Below are 23,265 nucleotides of genomic sequence, written 5' to 3' on the forward strand. Positions count from 1 at the left end.
GAAGAAACAAAGAATAAAAGAGATCCTGAAAAAGGAATTAGGAAAAGATAGACAAAGGGAACAAACAGACTGGGACCAACTGATTAAAACAATAAGCTCAGACAACAAAGGTAAAAAAAAATGATTTTGACTTTTAGCAATTGGAATAATCCATCTTTATGAATGCACATTTCTTATATATTTGTATGTTGCTGTTTCTTCAGTATTCCAGTGTTCACAGAAGCTGAGGCTGATTTCTCAGGTTTTCCATTTCAGTTTTGTGTGTATGTTTGTTTCTAATTTGTAGTTCCTTATTCTGATTTAGGTAAGGGTCTATCTGTGTTGCACATGTGACAGAAGTGCAGTATTTTGGCTAGTGTGTAGTTTCCCAGTAGGGATGTGTAGCAGTTTGGCTTGTTCTGTCTTCCCACTACGTAGTATATTAGTGTTCTAGGGCTTGGTGTAATGTTTGCCTTTGCTACCTTTTTGTAGATAAGGTTGCTGCTGTTTGAGTCCTGAGAGTTACTGCTATTATAATATGGCATGGGAAGGTTCTATGTGTTTTGTTTCTTTCTTTTTTTTTTTCTTAGGGATTTGTCTTATTTCACAAAATATTTGGCATTGGAAGAAGTTTATTTTGCTGTCACTGAGGTGGCACCAGCATTTGAATATTTTTTTTTGTATGTCCTAGTTCTATTCTGCACCGGTTGCAAATCTTAAGTTCTTACGATGATTATTAAGGTATTTTTTAATGCTGGTAAGTGCTTGAAATAATAGAATTAAAATATTGTAAAGCATCATTCATGATGAAACTACTTAAATTCCATGCAGGCCGATACAGTAAAGTACGAGCGCACTGTTTAACCTGCAGTTGGACGCGCGTTTTGGACATTCGTCAGAAATGTGTGTCCAACCCCCCCCCCCGAAACTAATAGCACTCATCACATGCAAATGCATGTTGATGAGGCTATTCGTTATATACCCGGGATACCAAAAAGAAAAAATGTACCCTCTCTCTCTCTGCAAAATTGTTAACTCAGTCACAAATCACACCCCAAACTCCTCCCTTTTTTCTTATTTGCATCGCACCATGCATTATGGTGCTTTCGCAGGCGTTAAGGCATTTTTGCATGCATTAAAGGGGCTTAACACATGCAAAAACTCCTTATAGCAATTTGATAAATGACCCTGTTAATATCCTAGCAATATTAAGTCGGAGGAACCAAAAATGTTTAAAAAAATAAAAAATATATGTGCCGGCCGGGCAGGTTAGGAAAATGAATGCTCAGTTTTACCGGCGTCCGTTTTCCTAACCTATGGCATTAGAGAGAGTGGGCGCTCAATATGGAGTACCCGTTCTCCCGCACTTCTTATTGTATTGGCCTGATTGTCAGGTACACTCTAGTCTAAGGCATTATTTATCGATAAGAGTACAAATAGTAGGGTCTAGACTTGTATGTCAACTGCCCACCCATGTTAACTCTGGGCCCCCCACCCCCCCAAAATTAACTTCTGGCTATGCCACTGTGTCGAAGCTATCAGTCATACGGTTCTGACACTGGAGAAGGAAAACAAACTATGCTAAATATGAAACACTATCCCTCCCTTGCTGCAGCGGTTTCTTTGCCTCGCTCAGTGGAGCGTAAGCCTCCGGTATTTCTCATCTGGCTTTTTTGTGTTTCGTACAGTTACCAGAGCAGCGCCCGACGTTCCATCAGCTCTTGTCGTGGATGGAGTCGTTCCGAGAAGACGACAGTGACGACAGGCCTTGAAAAGGAAGAGCTGATACAGAGGGGAAAGTTGTCATGATCACCCGGGGACAGATGAATTACTGCTCACTCGACACTGGGGTTCTTTAATAAGGCTGCTCTTGAAAGCCAAAAAAACCCCCCAGAACAGGTGTTTGACAAAGAAGCAGAGTTACGGTGATGGAAATTACAACGGGACTTTGTTCGTGTTTCAGCGGAGTGAAACCAGGCCTGAAAAAAGAAATGGAGCCAACCGGAGGGCAACGCAAGTGTCTACTTTAGTCTTGCAGAGCTTTACTACTTAAATCGGATTCTGCCATCACTGCCTCCGACACTTTTCCCTGGCTTCAAATCATTGTGTTGAATGTTCACAGTAGTTTTTTGGTATTATGATTCTACCAGGTAGTGCATTTCACCATCAATTAGCTTTGAATAGAGTTTTTTTTTAATTGTTTTTTGTGCGTTGTGCAGGTTAACCCAGATGATTGTGGCTTGATTAGCGTCACCATCACCCCCCCCCCCCCCCCCCACACACACACACACACACACACACACACACACTGTGTTTTTGGGCTCCGGAGGGTGAATAATTCAGGATATTCAGGTACTGCCAAGCGACAATTGTCATAAGAAGGCATATTTGGGAGATAATGGTGGGGGTGAAAAAAGATATCTGACATAGCTTCAAAAAGTATATTTGAGGTGCGGAGCTGGAAGAGCCACCACAGAAGGTCCTTGAAGGCATCTCACTCTTCCCATGAATTCACCCACACCGCACCGTTAACAGATTTACTCCAGATCAGGGCAGAAGGAACATTTTGAGTCAAATCTTTTTCTTTTCCTCCCCTGTCTAATCATGTGAGTCATGCCAGGCAGCTGTCTTTTTCTTTTCATGTTCCATCCAGGGCGTTGTTTTGAGAGTTGGTTTCCCGCGCCTGGAGACAGGGATCGTGCCACTCTCTGTGCTGCCCACCGGGGCCCCTGCTTTGACGCAGACACTTTTCCAGTTAGTACACACTGTGCACGGTTTCCCCCCACCCATATCCTTCTTCTACTAATGTTTAAGGTCACAGAAAATCAGCGGCGCCTCTAGACAGAAGAATTTGGAGGAGGCGGAGCCAAAATGACATTTCCTCATCACACCCACCTCCATAGCTTGGCCCCCTGCTATAAAATTGGCTATAAAAAGGGTCTTCTGAGTAATTTAAAAAAGCTGGCCAGTTTCACACTGGTAATAAAACTACTATTAAAATTATTTGATAGCTTTATACAACTAATTCTATATGGCTATGAGAATGAAGTCTGGAATGTATACAGGAAGGAGAACAATGTCAAAATCAGCCCTGCACCTCCAGTTCTGTAACACACTGCGTATCCAAAGAAATTCACCCAGCAATGGAGCTTGCGTGTTTCCCTTACTGCTCATCATACAAAAAGATATTTTCAAATTCTGGTGTCTCACAGTAATAGCAGCACAAACACCTTCCACTGCCAGGCACATTGTGAACTAGCACAAAACCTCGCAAAAAAGACACTCAGAATCTATATTGCAATCCCATTGTAACTTAACAGTAATAACACCAAGGACTCAAACAATAACCCTACCTGTGAAAAAGCAGCACTGTAAATATTACACTGGGTCCCAGAATACCAATGCACCACCTACTGAGGAAACAAAACAAACCCGAGTGCTATAGATCCTTACACTAACACAGACACGCTAACAGAATCTCTCATCATGGTCACACGCACAGAGCAGAGACAGACCCTCACCAAATACAGAATAAAGGATCACAAATTAGAACCACCATTCCTCATAAAAGAAATAAAATCAAGAAACATGAAGCATCAATTATTATAAAATCATACTAATAAAAGAATATTTTAAAACTACTGACAAATAGAATAACTTCTATTAATTAAAATCATATACATTTTTATAAAATTTCCCAAGCACCAATAAAATATTTCAAAACAGCACATGTCAAATTACACCCAATAATTAAAACTAATAAGGATTAAAAAGAACAGACCATGCTGTCCATATCTGGGAAATCTTGATTTCCAGTCACCCTGATATTGTCGAGGATTAGGAGGTTATCCCCTCTCTCACACACATACTCATATATCCGTTCTCTCTCACACATACACTGTCACATACACATATATACATACATGCTCTTATACACACTCACAAGCTCTTTCTCTCTCTCTCTCTCACAGACACAGATACACTCAGGCTCTAAGACCTTATCTCTCCCTGCACCCCCACATATAAACTCTTACTCCCCTGGATTCTCTCATTCACACACATTCGCTCTCTCGCTCTCACTAGCTCACTCACATACACATGCACACACACTCAGGCAAGCATGCATACATTCATTCTGACATACACACCCACCCAGGCAGGCACCCATTCTCACACAGACAGAACTCAGGAAGGCACCCATTCATTCTCATACACACTCACCCCCCCCCCCCCCCATTCATACACTTGCACACACTGAAGGCAGACACCCTCTCTTTCTTTTGCCAGCAACCTCGGAGCCTCTCTTATTTCTCTGTTGCCTCTGTCACTGCTGCCACTGTCACTGCTGCCGCGTGGCTATTGGGGAGGTGCTGAAGTCCATTCTGCTGCCTCCTCTGTGCAGGCCCTTCGGTATTAAACATTTGTGGGCTTCCAGTTCCTCCATGTTGATCTCGTACATCATGAGATCGGTATAGAGAAAGTGCTACTCTTGCACCATCCCAAAGATAACCTATACCAATCACTAAAAATTTAAAAAAAAAAATTTTTCACCTTTGCTGTCTGATCTTAGTTTTCTAATCGGTTGGTCACAGGCTTTTTTTCCTACCTTCTCTTTCTTGGTCTTTTACCAATTCCTTTTACAGGGTCTCTGTTTTTCCTGTTTCTTCTCTCTCCACCTGTCTTCTTCCCTTCTTCCCTCAAACACACACTCAGGTTCTCGTTCTCACATGCTGTCTCTCTCTCACACACATATACTCAGGTTCTCATTCTCGCATGCTGTCTCTCTCACAGACACACACACTCAGGCTCTCATTCTCACACATACACACACAAAGGCACAGGCTCTCACACTCACATGCTCTCGCTCATACATATACTCACTGTCTCTTTCTTCACGTGCTGTCTCTTTCATATGCTGTTTCACACAAACACACAGGCTCTCACTCTCATATGCTGTCTCACACACATACACAGACACAGGCTCTCACATGCTGTCTTTCTGAACAGAGGCTTTCACTCCCACACACAGGGATAGATATTAGTACGTGTGCCTGTGCATCCATGTGCACACACATGGATGCGCTGATTTTATAATATGCGTATGCCGGTGTGCAGCACGTTATAAAACCATTGGGCTGCGCACAAGGGGGGTAGATTTGTACAAGTTTTGTACGGCGACGCATCGCGGCCTTCCCCAGTTTCCTTCCAGTCTGCTCCAATTAAGAAGCGGACTGAGAGGGAACTTCCCTACCCCTTACCCTAACCTCCCTTCTTCCCCCCACCTCCTAAACCCTATCTCCTACATTTTTTTCTTATTTTGTTGCTTACAGCTCCAACGGAGCAGTAGCAACTTGCGTGTTCCAGGATTCCCTTCCCTGGTACAGCAGCACATGTAACCCCCGTTTTTACGCGCACCAGCCATTTAAAATTCACCCGACAGTCTCTCAAATCACTCTCATACAAACACACAGTCTACAGGGCCTCAGCCTCTCTCTCACCTCTGAGCCTTCTCTGGGCGGGTCACCGCGGGATAGGCTCCCTGATCTTCTCGGGCCACTGCGAGGAGGGATCTGCAGCGGCTCTGCCAGAAATGTTGCTGCTCTTCTGCATTCAGCTGATGCTCCTCCTCCTTCCGGCCCGCGCAGCTGCGGCAACATTTTTCTTCCAGGGCCACACAGGCAGGAAGGAGGAGGAGCATCTGGAGGAGACTTTTTCTTCGGGCCATGGTGGGATGAGCTCCACCATGGCCCCGCTGTCTTCCTGCTCTGTGGGCATCATATTGTCCGTCAGCACCCCCCTACGTCCCTGCACCTGAGGGCATTGGCCCCCCCCCCCCGCCCTCCCTCTCGGTACGCCACTGCCCCTGGTGTCCTGCCGCACATCTCCCCCAGCCTCTGGGCCTGCAACCCTTTCTTCCTCTGCCAGGTTGCCCCCATTTCAGCGAGAACTTCCCCACCCCCCTGCTCTACAGCACCGACCTCCTGTCACCAGAGCAGCCCCTGCAAGGGACGGGGGCGCCTCAGGCCCTGCTACGAGTGTGCATGCGCCGGTGCAAAGGACTCGCATCTGTTTAGGGGATGTTCTTGTTGCAACAAGGACGACTTGGCGGAAGAAGAGAGGGATGCCGGCCCGGATGGTGGCAGCGTCAGCAACGCTCCAGCGCCTTTTAAAATTTGGCATCAGAGGGTCAGTTTCTTGTGTTGCCTTAATCCAGGCCTGCACCTGAAATGACCTAACCCCCCACCCACTTATTTGCAGACTTTCACCCACAGTAAAAGAGGGTAATATTGAAACCATGTTTTTAGGCGGGTGAGCCCACATTTACTGGTGGAAAACCTTTTGAATATTGCCCTCTATAAGCCTGCCCGCACAGAGGGTCAGTCTGTCTGTCTACCCCATAGTAACCCCACAGATCTATCTATCTCTGTACCTGCCTACCTTGTAACATAGAACACAGCTTGGAAAACAAACTCATGAGACCCCTGGGAGAGATTCTCTTACTTGATTTTTCTTCTCCCGGCAACAATGGGAAACCTAGCTTGAACAAGCCAACCCATCTTACTCTACTGCTTGCCATGGGAGGAAAATGTGAAAAATGAAGCCCCCGCGATGTCTGTGAAAAAAGCACTTGCTTAGTCCTGACCGTAACGTCTCTATTACCTTTCACAACATGCACACATTTCTGTTAAGCCCATCAACGCATGCTCTTGCTTCCATTCACGCTTCAGTTCCCTCCCTCTCTCATACACATACATATACTCTCCCTTAGCATTGATCACTTTAATGTCATCTGAAAGTGTGATCGACAGGTTGCAGCAGCCTCCAGGTGGTGATGGTGGAGGCCACAACAGTAACAGAATTCAGGAAGTCTCAGATGAGCACAGAGGAGGCCTAGATGTGAAGATAAAGTCATTAGCCATCATATTCTGTTTGTATATCAGTGCATTAGATGGATTATGATTTTGATTCATCCTTTGGCTGTAGTTTTTAAGTTGATTGTTGTGTTATGTGATGTTCGATTTTTATTTTATTTTTAAGTTGATTGTTGCAATATGTTATGTTTTATTTCTTTTTACGTTTATATAATTTTATGCTGCTTGCTTGTACTTTATTGTACCTCGCCTGGGGCTATTTTAGATTGGGCATTTCATAAATCTAAATTATAAATAAATAAAACACTTCATACATGAAATCACAACAGGCTCAAGAAGTCAAATGAACACAGTTGCTATTGAAGGTTTACAGGACAAACAATAATATGAAACATGTAATTATAATCGCTTTGCTGCAGACTCCACGGCTGGGTCGTGTGGCAGGCTATTGCTGAGTCTCTCACACCAGCCTCCTGCCAGATGTGCTGGGGTGGGGTGAGGGGAAGAAACCTCTTTTCTTCCTCTTCTGCTCCTTCTCCACCTCCACCAGCCGGAACAACAACATGCTATATGTATATTTATATATATATGAGCATGTCCTTATACCTACAGTACCCGAACATAATCTGCTTTGAAGTGCTTGAAAGACAGAATATAAATCAAATAAATAAATAAAAAAGGCTAATAAAAAAAACAACAGACGTTCATCAAGCAACAAGTACTTAACCCCCATCCTTAACCCTTTCACACATTCTTAACTCCGTGACACCCACCGAGAAGATGAGAAACTGAAGACAGTGGGACTGAATGGGGCTGGAAATAGTTACCAAGAAGGAGAAAAGGACGAAGAGTCTTCTACAATCAAAGCAGAAACAGCATAATCCCCAAACGTTCTGCTCCCGTAACAAATAGAGAGCTCAAATAATGTAACAACAGCATTCACATGTGAGAGCGCAATAACAACCTCTTCGCCCACAACAGACACACATGGAAAACCACCCAAAACTACCACCACAATCATGATGGACAGCAGGTGTAAGAGGCTTAAGAAGGCCAGGTCTCCCCGAAGCTGGTTTAAAAGCTGGTCTTAGATGGGGTGCATCACAGTTAGCAGAGCCCCCCCTGCTGGCTGCTGAAGGGAATAAGAGGCAGGGCACCAGAGGCAGCTGGCAGTTTGAACCTGAAGGTTTCCTGGGCATTGGACCCTTAAGCATTTTTTAAATTTGTGGGCCAGTTGTGCTAAATCTTGTGCATATCCTGATTCCCCCAGACTCTTGAGTTCATACCATATCCAACAACACCGTTAGGGTTTTAACCTCTCATGTAGGGTCCCTGTACAAAGCTGTGATTGGAGTCTCTTGTCAGCAGTGCGTCATTTAGCCCAATAGACTAAATGACCGACCCAGCCACTGTATATTCATACGTTCTCATTCTCCAGTTTTTTCTGTCCTTTATGTCCTGGCTACTCTAGCCCCCAAGTTCATTCTCCCTGTTATTTGTACCTGCGCTTCGGCCTTCCTGTTATATGGTTATGTTCAGTTATTCCCTAAGCTTGATGTAAACCGGCCTGATATGAAGCTTGTCATGAAGTTCGGTATAGAAAAATGTTAAATAAATAAATATGTGGGTAACTGTGTGTATTTCCATATGGAAGCCATGTCTGTCTAAATCTAACTCTGAAATGGCCTGTGTGTATGTATTTTCTTCACTAGGAGAGCGAGAGAATGAGGATGACAAAGTACTCATGAGATAAAGAGATCATTCATAGAACAAACGTCTGTCATTTCTGGTCTCCCAAAGAGATGGTATCATGAAGCAAACTTGTGTTCTCCAACTTAGTGTGGCAACTGATGTATTCCCAGAATTTAGGACATGCCCTTAGTAAAAGTGGTGTCAGATATGTACCTTGTTTAAAAACCTGACTTTCCTCTCTCTGCCTCTCCTTTTTCCTGGCAGTGATGGCAGGCAGCAGCGTTGGGATACAGTAAGCGTGCACTCCCAGTCGCTGTGGCTGCTCCTCCCCATTCGCTTCCTGAGAAGGGAGTGTGCGTGATAAAGGAGGGGGAAAGGGAGCACAGGTTTACCCAGACCCCACCCTGCTGGCCTGCCACCACTCTGCCCATGGTCCTGTACTCCTGAGAAACTGTGAGAACCCTGAAAGAGGGGGAGAAGAATGGAAACCTGGTGAGATGGGAGGAGGGAGCAATAGAAAGAACCTTTGGAAAGAGGTAACGAGAAATCTAAAGGGGAGGGAGAGAAGCCTTGTGGGGAGGAGATGGAAAGCAACTTAAGGGGGGGAGGTGGACATGGATTAGAAGGGATATGATATGGAGAGGTACCTGAGAGAGATGAGGGGGAAGACGGAGAAGAACAGAGATAGAAATGAGTAGGGGTAGGTGGAGAGGAACCTGTTGGGGAAGATCGAGGAGAGTCTGGAAGGATCAAAGGGTAGAGGGAAGGGGAAGAAGGAGCAGAGGGGAGGATGAAAGTGAAAGGGGGAAGGGTAGGGTGGATGATGCATCTCCTCCCCCCCCCTTTTAAAATCCTAGATCTGACCATGTGTGGCACATACGGCATTAAGTCAGTTTCTTTTTCTATGTTCAACAATATTGAAAAACAGGACAATTTGTACATCCTATTCTTGCCTAAGCAGGACCTAGGACAAGTTCTTAAAAACCAGAATTGTCCTATATAAAGCAGGACACTTGGCCACCCTACGCCATATCATCCCCATCCTCCTAGGAATACCTTGATGTGCCTTATGCAGTGCTGAGCTGTGGGTGCATGCTAACGAGCGAGAGGGTATGAAAAAACGTTTGTGTTTGGCCCCCCCCCCCCCCCTTGATGTGCTGGGCAGATAAAATGGCAATAAGGAGAAACTGACCAAGGACTTTGTGTGGCGGTGCCTGAACTTGTAAGATTTGTGCTCATTTCAGAAATGATGTAGACCCTCTGTCTGAAGTTTATACAAACTTTTGGAGCGGATTTCCCAGTCAACATTTTCTTCTGTACTCATCTCCTGTTTCCCCATTATTTCCTTTGGTGCAGGGCCGCACAAGTGTTTCAGAGCAGGTTAAATGAGGCGATGGAAATGTGCGCAAATGTTCTGAGCTTTTTCTCCATTCTTTGTGCCATGCACAACCCTTGAGCTGCTCTCCACGCGCGTCCTCTGCTTTATCCTAAGTCTTGCAAATGTCAACAGTGTGACTTCCCATGACCAAGGAATAAATGACCCTCATGTGTATTGCAATGGGCCTGACAATATATTATGCTCCTGAGAGCAGGGACTGGCCTAAAACCCCATACAAGAGAGTTTTCTGAGACGCACAAGGCCTCTCTGCTGCTTTTTTTCAGACAGAAGCTGTGAATATTTACATCCCCCCCAACACAGCGAATTACTTTTGGCTGGAAATTTGTTGAAGTCCTGAGTTAGGAGGGGAGGTGGGGGTGCATCGGGGCTTATTGTTCAGATACAGGACCTTGTTTTGAAACAATGCCACAAAGAGTTTAGGAACCAGCATAGTCAGGTCTGACTGAAGACAAAAATTGTGTTTTGCTTCCTAAAGATTTGACTTTTCTAGCTAATCTCTCTCTATATCCTTATCCTGTGCTATATAAACGTTTCGGTAGTAGAACAAAGTGGCATGTTCCTTTTTTTCTTTTTGTAAACTTCTCTTTCAAAGTAAAAACGGATTTATGCTTCATTACCTGTACATAAAGGCAACTTCTAAAAAAGCATTAGGGAAGTTTCTCATTTAACAGTGAGAAAACACGACTATCCTTTTCTTCCAGTTAATCAGAACATACAGGTGCCTTACTGGGTCAGATCAAGGTCCGTCAAGCCCAGCATTCAGTCTCCAATAGTGGCCAATCCAGGTAACAAGTACCCATCAGATCCCCAATAGTTGATCTCTTTCTTATATCTCACTCCCAGGAATAAGCCCTGGATTACCCAACTCTGCCTGGCTAATAGCTGTTTATGCACTTTTCCTTCAGGAACCTCATTATCCCCTAGAGTCATCAAAATGCTATAATTTCGCATGGATAATGCCTGCAATAAGAAAAAGGGGCGTGGTTATGATAATTTTAGAATTATCGCACCATGCTCCATCTTACCACTTCGCATAGGTACTTTATTGTAACATGCGGTAAAGTGTGATACTTGTACTTCACTACTCGCGAAGTGCTCAGCCAGGCATTTACTTACTTAGGGGAGAGAGCGAGAGAGCACAGTAGACTCAGCGAAGACGACATATTTGGAGTGAGGAAAGTCACACAAAGATGAGATTTCTACAATGTTCTCTCGCCCTAGCTTGATGGACTCTCTACCAGAGTTCTATCAAGCTACAGCGAGAAAATATTGAAGAAATCTCATCTTTGTGTGACTTTTCTCACTCCAAATATGTCAGATCTTCGCTGGGGTCTACTGTGCTGCTCGTACGTCTCACTCTGCATGTAAAACTGGCCCCAAAACCCTACACCATCACCAAAACCTTGAGTTACTAGCTGGCCCTCCTATAGTAGTATAAATATGTGAGTACTATGTGTGCCACCCCAGAGGCTCTCTCTCACTCTCTCCTTCTTCCCCTCCAAGCCGAAATACAATTTGCAATCTTTATTGTAAATTGCATTACGGCCGTTTCAGGCATTTCACACAGCTTATTGCCAGGAAAAAAGGTGTAGTTATTTCCAGTGTTAAAAGCATGCGATAGCACTCCTCATTTTCATTAATCCCTCTCAAACCTTTCCCCAATCCCGCCCCTTTGAAAAATGTGCATTCGTGCCGCGTGGTACCATAACTATCTAGTGCGTTATGGTGTTAACGCATGCGTTATGACGTTATCGTGGGTGTTAACGTCATAACGCAATTTGATGAATGACCCTGTATGTTAGCTGCCTTGACCATGTCCTCTGGCAACAGATTCCATAGCTTGATTGTACGCAAAGTGAAAAAATACTTCCTATGATTTGTTTTAAATCTACTGATTGCTAGTTTCATGGAGTGTCCCCTAGTCACAGTGATGTCTGAAAGGTTAATTAACAGTTCTCTATTACCAGTTCCACCCCACTCATGATTTTATAAATCTCAATCATATCCCCCCCTCAGTTGTTTCTTTTCCAAGCTAAAGAGCCCTAATCTGTTTAGCCTTTCTCCAGAAGGGAGTTTTTCCATCCCCTTTATCAGTTTTGTGACCTCTGTACCTTTTCTATGTCCGCGATGTCTTTTTTGAGATGGAGCAACCAGAACTGCACACAATATTCAAGATACAGTCACACCATGGATCTGTGCAAAGGTATTAACAATATTCTCAGTTTTGTTCTCTGTTCCTTTCCAAATAATCCCTCTAAATGTCAGGATGGAATCAAATTATTTGATTTTTAGGAACAGGATGAAAGCTTGGTTATTCCCATGGGTTGAGGAAATGTGAGATTGGAATGAGTTGGGCAAAAAAAATGATTTTTAAGAAAAGGGTAAAAACTTGCTTATTTCCAGGGATGGAGGAGGTGGGAATGGAGCGAGTTGATTGTTCTTTCATTTTATTGATATTGTATTTTAATGCTGTTTTTATAATAGTATTATTTTTGATGACTGTATTCAATTGTGTTATGCATTCTGATCAGCATGCTGAGTGGACAGTATATAAAAGCTGTAAATAAATTAAAGTTTTATTTGTCTTTTTGACCACCACTGCACACTGAGCTGAAGATTTCAAGGTATTGTCCATAAGGACAGGGCCAATGCTAGCATTTTTGCTGCCGTGTGTAAACAATTAGTGTGCTGCCCCCTCCTTGTGTTTTTGTTTTTTTTTTAAACAGAATACCCCACCTCAGTTAAACATGCAGAATGCAAACTCACCCTCATCAAATACAGAATAAAGAGACTATAAAATATAAACAGAAACTGAACTGAAAACTGCAACAAGCCAGACTCTGTATGCAATGCAGCAATGGAGAATCAAACACCACCAGTCCTCATAAATCATTCAAAAGACAGCAAACCACCGCTAATGACTATCTACCCACATTCAAACAATAAAATCAAGGAATATAAATCAATCATATTAGTAAAACCATACTAACAAAAATAATATTTCTAGCAAGCTAAGGAATAGAATAATATCCAATAATTAAGAGCGCATATAAAATTTAAAAAATGTTCTAAACGACAATCAAATATTTCAAAATAATTGACACAGACACCCAATAATTAAAACTAATAAAGATGAAAAATTCACTGCCCTCCATACTTGAAAACTTTTCATTTCCAGTCATCCTGAGTATGGTGTGGATTAGTGGGGCAACACACACTTTCTTCACACACACACACCCAGGCAGGCTCCCATTCACACACACATACCCTCAGACAGGTTCCTATTCACACATACACACATACCACACACACACACACCCCAGTCAGGTTCCAATATAGATACATACTCCTAGTTAAGTTCCCATACACACAAACCCCAGTTAGGTTTACAGACACCCCAGTCAGGTTTGCATGCACACACAAACACACACACACACACCCCAGTCAGGTTTGCATGTACACACAAACACACACACATACCCCAGTCAGGCTCCCATTTACACACATTCCCGTCAGGCTCCCATTCACACACACCACATCCCCCAGTCAGGCTCTCATTCACTCACACACACACACACACACACACACACACACACATATACCAATCAGGAGCCATTCTGCTACTAATTAAATTTCGCGGGTCTAGCATTTCCTCTATGCTGATCTCGTGCATCATGAGATCAGCATAGAGCACATGCTAGCTGCACATATTTTGGATAGTGCACACTGGCACCAAGAAGGAGCAGGAGAACTGGCACCTTCTTCTTTCTTCAGCCACCAGTGGGATGGGGTCCACAGCAGCCTCACGGGAGTCTTCCTCTTCTGGGCCACCGGTGGGATGGGTCCAACGGCGGCCTTGCAGGCCACATCTTCTTCCACCATTGGTGGGATGGGGACCACCGGCAGTCTTGCAGGCCTTTTCCTCTTCTGGGCTGCTGGTGAGATAGGGTCCACCAGTGACCTCGCAGGCCAAAATCTTAATATCAGCACATTCACTTGTCATCAGCTGACAGCTCCGTGTCAGCCGAACATAAATCAGTCTAGAGCCGCCGCATTTAATCGTGCTCCTAAATACCATACCAACCCTCAGTGGGTCAGCGCGATCAATATTTCAATTGTGGCGCACAGGCTGAACTGCTGTATGGAGACAAACCACCGGCATTAGATGTAATAGCCCCTGAAGCAGCTCAAAGAGCGAAACTCGGCCTGAGTCGGGCTTTTTATGATGTTCTGTGCTGAATAAAGAACTCCTGGTGTTCACTGATCCCCTTTTCTTTGGTCGCTACTGCAATAGCAGAAGCAGCAATAGAAGATGCTGCTGCTGCTGCTGTTATTGGTTGGAAGAAGGATCTTCCTATCAACTCCAGGAGGAGGTTGCCCCTACTGGTGAGTTTAGGGTGGGGGAGGTAGCTAGTGAGGTGGGTATTTGTGCATGTGTGTTTGTATATAGATGTGAGGGGGGCATATGTGTGTGTGTGTGTTTATATATGTGAATGAGTGTGTGCACGGGGGAGGGAGTATATAAAGGGGAGGGGAAAGCACATATCTGTGAGAGTGTGTGTGTGTGTGTGTGTGTGTGTGTGTGTGTGTGTAGAAGGAAGAGAAGTGAAAGTGTGAATGAGCATGGGTGGGAGGGTGACTGGAAATCAAAATTTCCCAGGTATGGTTGCCGGTGGGATGGGGGTCTTTCTCTGTTCAGCTGCTGGTAGCTGGGGTCCATCGGCAGCCTTGCAGGCCACCTCTTCTTCCGCTGACCCCCTCCCCAGGTGGGCTGCCCTGTGCAATTGCAGAGTGTGCACACCCGGTAGTGCGGGGCCTGCACAAGGACTCCTAGGTCCTTTTTCTGGGTGGTGACCCTAACGCCAAACCCATCATCATGTACCAGTAGTTGGGATTATTTTTGCCTATGTGCATTACTTTGCACCTGTCCACATTAAATTGTATCTGCTTCTTGCCTAGCATAAAAAGAGTCTACTGTCTGGATGAGTGGTGCAAAAGATATACTAATACCACTGCTTTTAATTAGTTGGGTTAAGACAATGTCGTTTGCTTAGACAAGATTCCTATGTGCTTTACAATTTAATGCCTCAAAAACATGCAGTATGCTATCATGGCCTAGGATTAGTCTAGCAATTAGGACACTAGACAGTGGTTTGGGAGTTAGTCCTGGGACATGAGTGCAATATTTTCCTCTGCCACCGACTTCCTCTGTGACCTTCAGTACACCTCATCTCGCCTCCTGTGACTTCAGGAGATGAGATGAATGTGTCCTCAGCCCACCAATGTATTTGTTCCCCCCTCTCCCAACTAGAGGTGAATATGGACTACAGGGAGGGGGAACATTGGGATGCAGAGCCCCTTGATACCGCTGAGGGTGTCTCCAGCTGTGAGAGTTGTGCTTCTGAGGGTTGAGTGGACTGTGCTCCTGCCAGGGGATGGAGGTGTTACTTAGGGCTGCGAACATCTATTTGTGATGAATGGGGGATGGGTTGGCTATGCCAGTCTGTTTTTCTGCCAGTAAGATCTGCATGTGGTAAAGGCTTGATTGCCTTTAGTGAATATGACATTAAATGGCATTTAAACATGTATGTCTTTAACTTGCTTTAGCAAATAGGCCCCCAAGTGTCATAGCCAAGGTCACAAAGAGCATTAGTGGGATAAGGATGCATTTGAAGCCTCAATTCCCTGCTCACTGGCTTATTGCTCTAATCACTAGGCCCTCTGTTTGCCAGCAAGGACTTGGAGTAAATTCACTTCTTTTCTTTTTGCATTTCACCCTGGATGGTTTCCTTCTGTCACCAACAGGAAGGGGAAGTTTAAGAGGGCAGTGTTCATGCGATGAGTTCGTACAAGCGGAAAACAGTTAGCAACACAAATTGTTAAAGAGGCAAAATAATTCAGTGAAAGGGAGGACATTTGCATTCTTTACCGTGAACTCTTTCTCCTTTTCCATCTTGGGCTCTGATTTCTTAACGTGGGGGGTAGCAGAACGTAAGTTAATCCTTCCCGCATGCCCACGTTTCCCACTACCTCTTATATTCCTCTTTCCTCAACTTATTGCTCACCCTGTGAAGTATGTGTATCAGAATCCTCACTCACCTTAACAATTGTCTCCGTCACCCCTTTGCTCCTCTACCAGCCGTTAAGCTCATTCTAGTGTTGCAGCGAGTCACTGTCTTAACAGGGAGGCGCTCTTGGTGAATAAACGAGATCCTCTCAGGAACATTCCAATGATGTCTTCATCATACCTGGGTCAAAGTCTCATGGGGCATGTTCAGACCTGCTCCCATGAAGCCACATTTCTAGAAAGGTTAAGGATAATCAGGGCACCTACAACCTGTGGATCTCTTTCTACGGGAAAACTGGTCTGAAGTCACCACTGCAGTAGCTTGTGTATCTTACCTTGAAGGAGTGACTGGGTTAAGAAGAATCTAAATGATCCACTAATAGGCAGATTGGAAAAGGGACAACTGGATGGCACACTACTGACTCGGCCAAAGTCAGCGATTACTGGAGCTGCTTCACCGGGCATGAGGATGCAGGTGTTACTTTCACTGAAAACAGGCCAAGGTCACCTGACACTTCCGCTAATGATCAAAATCCCCTAATAAAGTAGTCCATACAGTTATCTTAATGCTTCTGTTATTTGGACAAGATTATTATTTGTTTTATACACCCATATTAGTTAGTTATTACGTTACATTATCTCAGTCTCAGTAGTAATCATACCTGGGAACTCTCTGGATTTCCCCTGGAGTCTCAGGAAATTTGTGTAACCTTTTTTTCAGGGATAAGCTGGATCCCAAAAGGCCATTTAAAAAAATTCTTAAACGGGGCTAACTTCTCAGTCTTTTCTCTCACATTCTTTTCCCAAGGGAGTAGGTCCTTTTTGTGGGGGTGAAGGAAAATCTTCTTGGCCTAGGCAGTGATGTATGTATGATCTGCCATATAAGTGTGTAACCATAGCTCTTTGGGACAAGTACACTTACAAACCAGGCTGGACTCTCTGGATGGGTGTTCAAATTAAAGTTTACTATGATTGATTTCAAAAGAATTAATAGGTGTAATAAATAAAGTGTCCAAGTATATCCTGGGCCCTCAGATTTACAGCAGCCTCTGTGTATGTCTCCCTTCCAAGCAGGGGCTTGGAACTTGGGCTGGGGTTTCCTAACCATGACTGGATCCCCTATCACAGTGTTATGAAACTGCTCCTGTGGAAGGAGGAGTTAGCAATCTGTTGTGATCTACTCCTCAAGAAGGGAGGAGTTAGCAATCTGTAATGAATCTGCTCCTGTGGAAGGAGGCGTTAGCAATCTGATAGGGTTTAGACTGCGGAGATAGCAATCTGTTATGAATCTGTTGCTGAAGACTCCTGATGAGGAAGGAGTAGCAATCTGTTACCAGCGGAGTGCTTGGAGAGGGCACTCAGCTGTAGAGGAATGTAGATAGGTGGATCCTTGGGCCGATGGCAGATGACTGCGCCCCCAGGAGGATATCCTGAGAGGGACCACCGGCTAGGCTTGAGTACGGAGACAGACACAAGTAATTCTTTTATTAGACAGGTTAGTAGAACCACCAGAGGTGGCAGTAGTGAGCTGATATGCCCAGCAGGGCTGAAGTCCCTCAGGTACTGGAACAGCGATCCCAGGGTTGCTGAGCTGTAGAGAAACTATAGATAGTGAGTAGACAGGGTATGCTGTGTTCATAGCCAGTACTGGATGACAAAACTCACATAAGGTCTTTAGGAAGCTCAGTAGCTGGAAAGGGTTAGGCCCTCGAGGAGCGAGTACCTGATTCCAGGAAAGCTCTGAGAGAGCGATGGTAACTCAGATATGTCTGTATCTGTGATAGTTCCAGGCAGTAGAGAATCTTCAGAGTTTTCAGGAACATGGGCCTTCGAGGAGCGAGTACCGGTTCCTATCTGCAATCTGAAATAAAGAAAAGAGAGCGAGGCCCCCGAGGAGCGGGTACCCCTGGTAAGTCCGAGGAGGCAGAGTAGCGGAGAGAGACAAGTGAGTCCAAAGTCAATCCTTGCTGTCAATCCCCGCAAGAAGCGAAGACTTTCTCCTTGCTAACTCGATTCGTTAGCGAATACTGAGACCTTTTGTATTGGAAGCGGATGACGTCATCTCAGGGGGATGCCCCCGAGTTTTGCGCCCTTGCTGCCACATCAATCGGAGTGCGCGCCCTACGTCATCAGGAACATGGTGGATCCGAAGAGTCGTGCTGGTCCGGGGACGCCGGAGGGAGACAGCAAGAAGACGCCGCGGCAGCTAACCGTCCATCAGACCCAGAAGGAGTCGCCACAGAGGTAAAGAGCTGGAAATGACACCAAAGAACCCTTCCGCACTGTACAATATTTAACTGACCCTACCTTAACAAAGCTGCATGATCCAAAATCTGCACTCATCCTATCAACTTGTGAAGTCTTTGTGCTCTACTTTGAACACAAGATTATGAATCTCTGCTCCAAATTTCAATCAAAAGATGATCCAGTATAAATAAAAGACAGGAAACAGAGAGTGGGATTAAATGGTCAATTTTCTCAGTGGAAGGGGGTAGACAGTGGAGTGCCTCAGGGATCTGTGCTTGGACCGGTGCTTTTCGATATATATATGGATGATCTGGAGGGGAATACGACGGGTGGGGTTATCGGGTTTGCGGATGATGCAGAATTGTTCGGAGCAGTTAAATCACAGGCGGACTGTGATACATTGCGGGAGGACCTTGCAGGACTTGAAGAGTGGGCATCCGAATGGCAGATGAAATTTAATGTGGACAGGTGCAGGGTGTTGCATGTAGGGAAAAATAACCGTTGCTGTAGTTTTACGATGTTAGGTTCCATGTTGGGAGCTACCACCCAGCAGGAGGATCTGGGCATCATAGTGGATGGTGCTTTGGAATCGTCGGCTCGGTGTGCTGCAGCAGTCGGGGAGGCAGGTGGAATGTTGGGAATTATTAGGAAGGAAATGGTTAATAGAACGAAAAATGTCATAATGCCTCTGTGTCGCTCCATGGTGGGACCGCACCTTGAATGCTGTGTACAGTTCTGGTCGCCGCATCTCAAAAAAGATATAGTTGCGATGGAGAGGGTGCAGAGAAGGGCAACCAAAGTGATAGGGGGGATGGAACAGCTTCCCTGTGAGGAGGGGCTGGGGATGTTGGGGCTGTTCAGCTTGGAGAGGAGACGGCTGAGGGGGGATATGATGGAGGTCTTTAAGATCGTGAGAGGTCTTGAACGAGTGGATGTGACTTGGTTAGTTTCACTTTCAAATAATAGAAGGACTGGGGGGCATTCCATGAAATTGGCAAGTAGTACATTTGAGACTAATCGGAGAAATTTTCGCTCGACGCACAGTAGAGCTCTGGAGTTTGTTGCCAGAGGATGTGGTTAGTGCAGTTAGTGTGGCTGGGTTCGGAAGGGGTTTGGATAAGTTCTTGGAGGAGAAGTCCATTAATGGCTATTAATCAATTTTACTTAGGGAATAGCCACTGCTATTAATTGCATCAGTAGCATGGGATCTTCTTAGTGTTTGGGTAATTGCCAGGTTCTTGTGGCCTGGTTTTGGCCTCTGTTGGAAACAGGATGCTGGGCTTGATGGACCCTTGGTCTGACCCAGCATGGCAATTTCTTATGTTCTTATGTTCTTAAAGAGGGCGGAGTGAGAGCGTCGAGCAGCGATGGACGCAACACACAGTTCCTGAGATCATCGACGAATCCCGCATTCCAACCTTGTAGTCTCCTGTGTCCCAGCGGTGGAAACTCCACTGGGGATCTCCTGATGCCCTTCTCCTTTTCTTTTCCTTCGACTCTTCAAAAGATAGGCTCAGACCTTCCTAGAGGAAAGGCCAGCCACTGAAAGCAATCCTTACTGCTTCTAGCTCAGGGCAAGGAAGGGTGACACTCTGCACAAGGAAAAACTCAAACTGGAAAAACCTTCTCTCTTCCTTAAAATGGGCACTGTAACCTCCTCTAGGCCTGAGCAAAAGGGTAACCTCCTGACCACAGTGAACAGGGGATACTGCCTGCCAGGGATGGTGCAATTCAAAACTGTAAGAATTCAGAGAAACTGCAAAAATCCATCAGCCTCTCTCCTTCTTCCCTCCGGTCCTTACTGGGGAACTGGCAGGGCAGTGTCTCTCCTTTTTGTGTTAAGCTGGGGGTCTAATTTGGTGAGCACACTGAAATAGCTCCTTCCATTCAAAACCAAATCTACAGTGCCACCCTCTAACATGGGATAACCCCCCCCCCCCCAACCCTCTTCTGCCTCAAGGGCAATCCAGTCCTCTGGGGGAGGTGCTGTATTGATTGCTATGCCCCTTTGCAGCTGCCTAACCAAGGGCTGGGAACTAGGGCTATCTAGTGGAGACTCCAGTGTCTCTATATTTGCATGAATTGCTGGGTCTCAGGAGAAACACTGAAAAGCTCTGAACCTCTCTGTTTACTGTTCCAGCCACTCCTCTTCAGAAAATCAGCAGATAGGGGGGGAGTAAGCCTGGAGCACCCATCCACCCACACCACAGGCACCATGTGGAGAGTGAGATGTGATTCCAGGCCTTGGGATTCATCTGAGGGTAGAATGAGGGAGCACACATCTGTGAGCTGTGACTTTTATGGGGGTGAAAGCAACATACCTGGGAAACTCCGGATTTGACCCTGTGACTCAGGGTTTAGAAACCCACCTCTGGGTCTCCTGGAGATCACCTAGGATCTACAAGTCTTAAATATCCTCCCCCTCCATGCGGCTGTCCTTTTCTCCTAGGACAAGCAGGATGGTAGTCCTCACACATGGGTGACATCATCGGATGGAGCTCGGCATGGAAAACATGTCAAATTTCCTAGATGTTTGACTAGGTTCACTGAGCATGCCTATATCAAGCATCCACTCGGGGTCCCTCTTCAGTCTCTTTTTTTCCACGGAGCTTTCATATCGTGATTTTTCTGAGCTTGTGGCATTTTGTTTAAAATTGCCTTGGAAAACGGTTTTCACCACCAGAGCTTTTCACAGGCGAGAAAATCTGAGCCATCAACGTTGGCATTGACGCCAAAGGACCTTGGAGCCACACTGATGGACACAGAGCCATCGACATCAGCAGGGCCATCGGCTCCATCGATGCCACCAGCAGATGGGGGCACCAGGGACCTTCGATGCACAGTGCTGCACTTGGGAAGGCACCGGCTTCTGCCATGATGCTCCTGAAGCGACCCCGTGGGGTCTGTGATGGTCTCCACCGGTCCTGGTGTCAGTCGCAGATCCACCTCAAGGATCCAAGGAAGATTTATCCATCCCTCCTGCCTTCCAGTCCATTTTGGCATCAGCAGCTTTCAAGGAGGAGTTGGAGCAGAGACTCCAGCTGGCGGTTGATCGGGCCCTGCTGGGCATCGAGCCAGAGGCACCGACGGTATCGATGCCCGCACTCTCCCTGCTAGGACTGCTGCTGGAATGGCTCAACGTGCTCAGCGGTGTGTTACCGACCCAGCTGACATCGGTTCCCGGGAGGCCATCGATGCCCGGTGGGGCACCAATGCTTCTCCCGACTGATGAGGTGCTCGTGCTGGTTCTTCCTCTGAGGAAGCTCCATCAAGGCCAGCAATGGCACCAAGGCCTGCAACCCCCATTCAGCTTTTCCAGGGCCAGCACCAGTGCCACCAGTGCCTAGGCCTCTGGACAAAGGCCGAGCACCCAGGGCCCCATCCCTTGTAGATTACTTTGAGGATGAGGCCCTGTATGACTCCTTGGAGGACTACACTGCAGAATCTTCCTCAGAGGTCTCGGAGAGTCTTCCCTCAGAACTTTCTCCTCCAGGGGAACGAAGAAGGTCTCCACCTGAGGACCTAACCTTCACAGGCTTTGTAAGGGTGATGGTGGAAGGGTGTTCCCAAATCCTCCACAGCAACTCCTTAAAGATCTCTTGTACCGGGACCACCATGATCATTTTAGGAGCCTCCCTGAACTGAAAGATTTCCAGCATCTTGTGTCTGGCATCCTCCTCCTTCATTAACTGAAACAAGGGTAACCGGACACTGTGAAACCTGGTCAGGCAAGGCCAGGGGCCAATCAGTGGTGGCAGCCTACAGGGCCGGTGCAAGGGTATTAGACACCCTAGGCAAACCTTACAGTCTGGCGCCCCCTCCCCATACACAATTTTAAATTATGCATTTATAACATATTTTACTTGAAAAATGACATTCTGAGGTAAAATTAATATTCAAGTTGTTGTGATAATTTCATGCACTGTTGTGATGCCAACAAGAAAACTTTGCATCTTGGAATTCATATGGCATCATACCTATTATGATATATTTTGGCATGGTCCTCCCGTATCAACACAATACTATCTGCCAACACTCAAAGAATAACAACCCTACCTATAAAAAAGAATACCAAAAATATTACACCAGAATCTAAAATATCAATACACCTCCTATCAGGAAAACAGAACAGGCTAAGCTACTACAGACCCCTACAGAGAAACCATATGCTAAAAGAATGCTTCATCTCAGTCTTTGCATGCAGAACACAAACCCTCACCAAATACAGAATAAATTTATTTATTTATTTATTTGGCAATTTTTTAATATACCGATAACCGTTTGCACATCGTATCGGTTTACAATTAACTTAGAACTAATAGGCAAAGGCCTTTACATGGAACGGTAACTGAAATTAAACAAGGGAAACAAGAAACAATAATCAAATGAGGAAAACTAGTTTACAGTAATTTACAAGTATTTACAAGAATTAATCAGATAACAAAGGCATAAGGAGTTCTGTTAGCAATCATGAGGAAGGATTGGCAGATGGGTAGGCTTGTAGAAAAAGCCATGTATTGAGTTTCTTTTTGAATTTAGGGGTGGATGTCTCTGTGCGCAGGTCTGGAGGGAGGGAGTTCCAAATAGTGGGGCCGGCGAGGGAAAAGGCCCTATTCTTTGTGGAGAACAGTTTGTAGGGTTTAATTGAGGGAGTGCGGAGAGTTCTTTGAAGGGCAGGACGGGTGGGTCTTGTGGAGGAGCGAGGAAGGAGAGGAGGGCAGAGCCAGTGGAGGTTATTGTTGGTAATGCTCTTGTGGATGAGGGATATTGTTTTGTACAGGATACGTGATTGGATTGGTAGCCAGTGGAGCTCAATGAGGGTTGGTGTGATGTAGTCTATTTTTCTTGTGTTACAAAGGATACGTGCTGCAGCATTCTGTAGAAGTTGCAAAGGTTTGGTGTGGTTGGCGGGGAGACCGAGGAGGAGGGCATTACAGTAATCAAGTTTGGAAAATATGATAGACTGGAGTACTGTGCGAAAATCTGAAAAGTGCAGGAGGGGTCTGAGT

General features: G+C 45.5%; 1 protein-coding gene across 1 annotated transcript in view; it reads left to right on the forward strand.

Annotated features, from left to right (window-relative positions):
* The window catches only part of BMX (BMX non-receptor tyrosine kinase), a 71,366-nt gene extending 68,454 nt beyond the window's left edge, over nt 1-2,912 (forward strand). Inside the window, exon 19 of the mRNA XM_029603222.1 lies at nt 1,668-2,912. Within this exon, the coding sequence (XP_029459082.1) occupies nt 1,668-1,751 (84 nt within the window). The 3' untranslated portion in view covers nt 1,752-2,912. The remainder of the gene's footprint in view (nt 1-1,667) is intronic.
* Nucleotides 2,913-23,265: the final 20,353 nt, after the last annotated feature.

The sequence above is a fragment of the Rhinatrema bivittatum genome, chromosome 5 (genome assembly GCF_901001135.1).
Source record: "Rhinatrema bivittatum chromosome 5, aRhiBiv1.1, whole genome shotgun sequence".
Lineage (NCBI taxonomy): Eukaryota > Metazoa > Chordata > Amphibia > Gymnophiona > Rhinatrematidae > Rhinatrema > Rhinatrema bivittatum.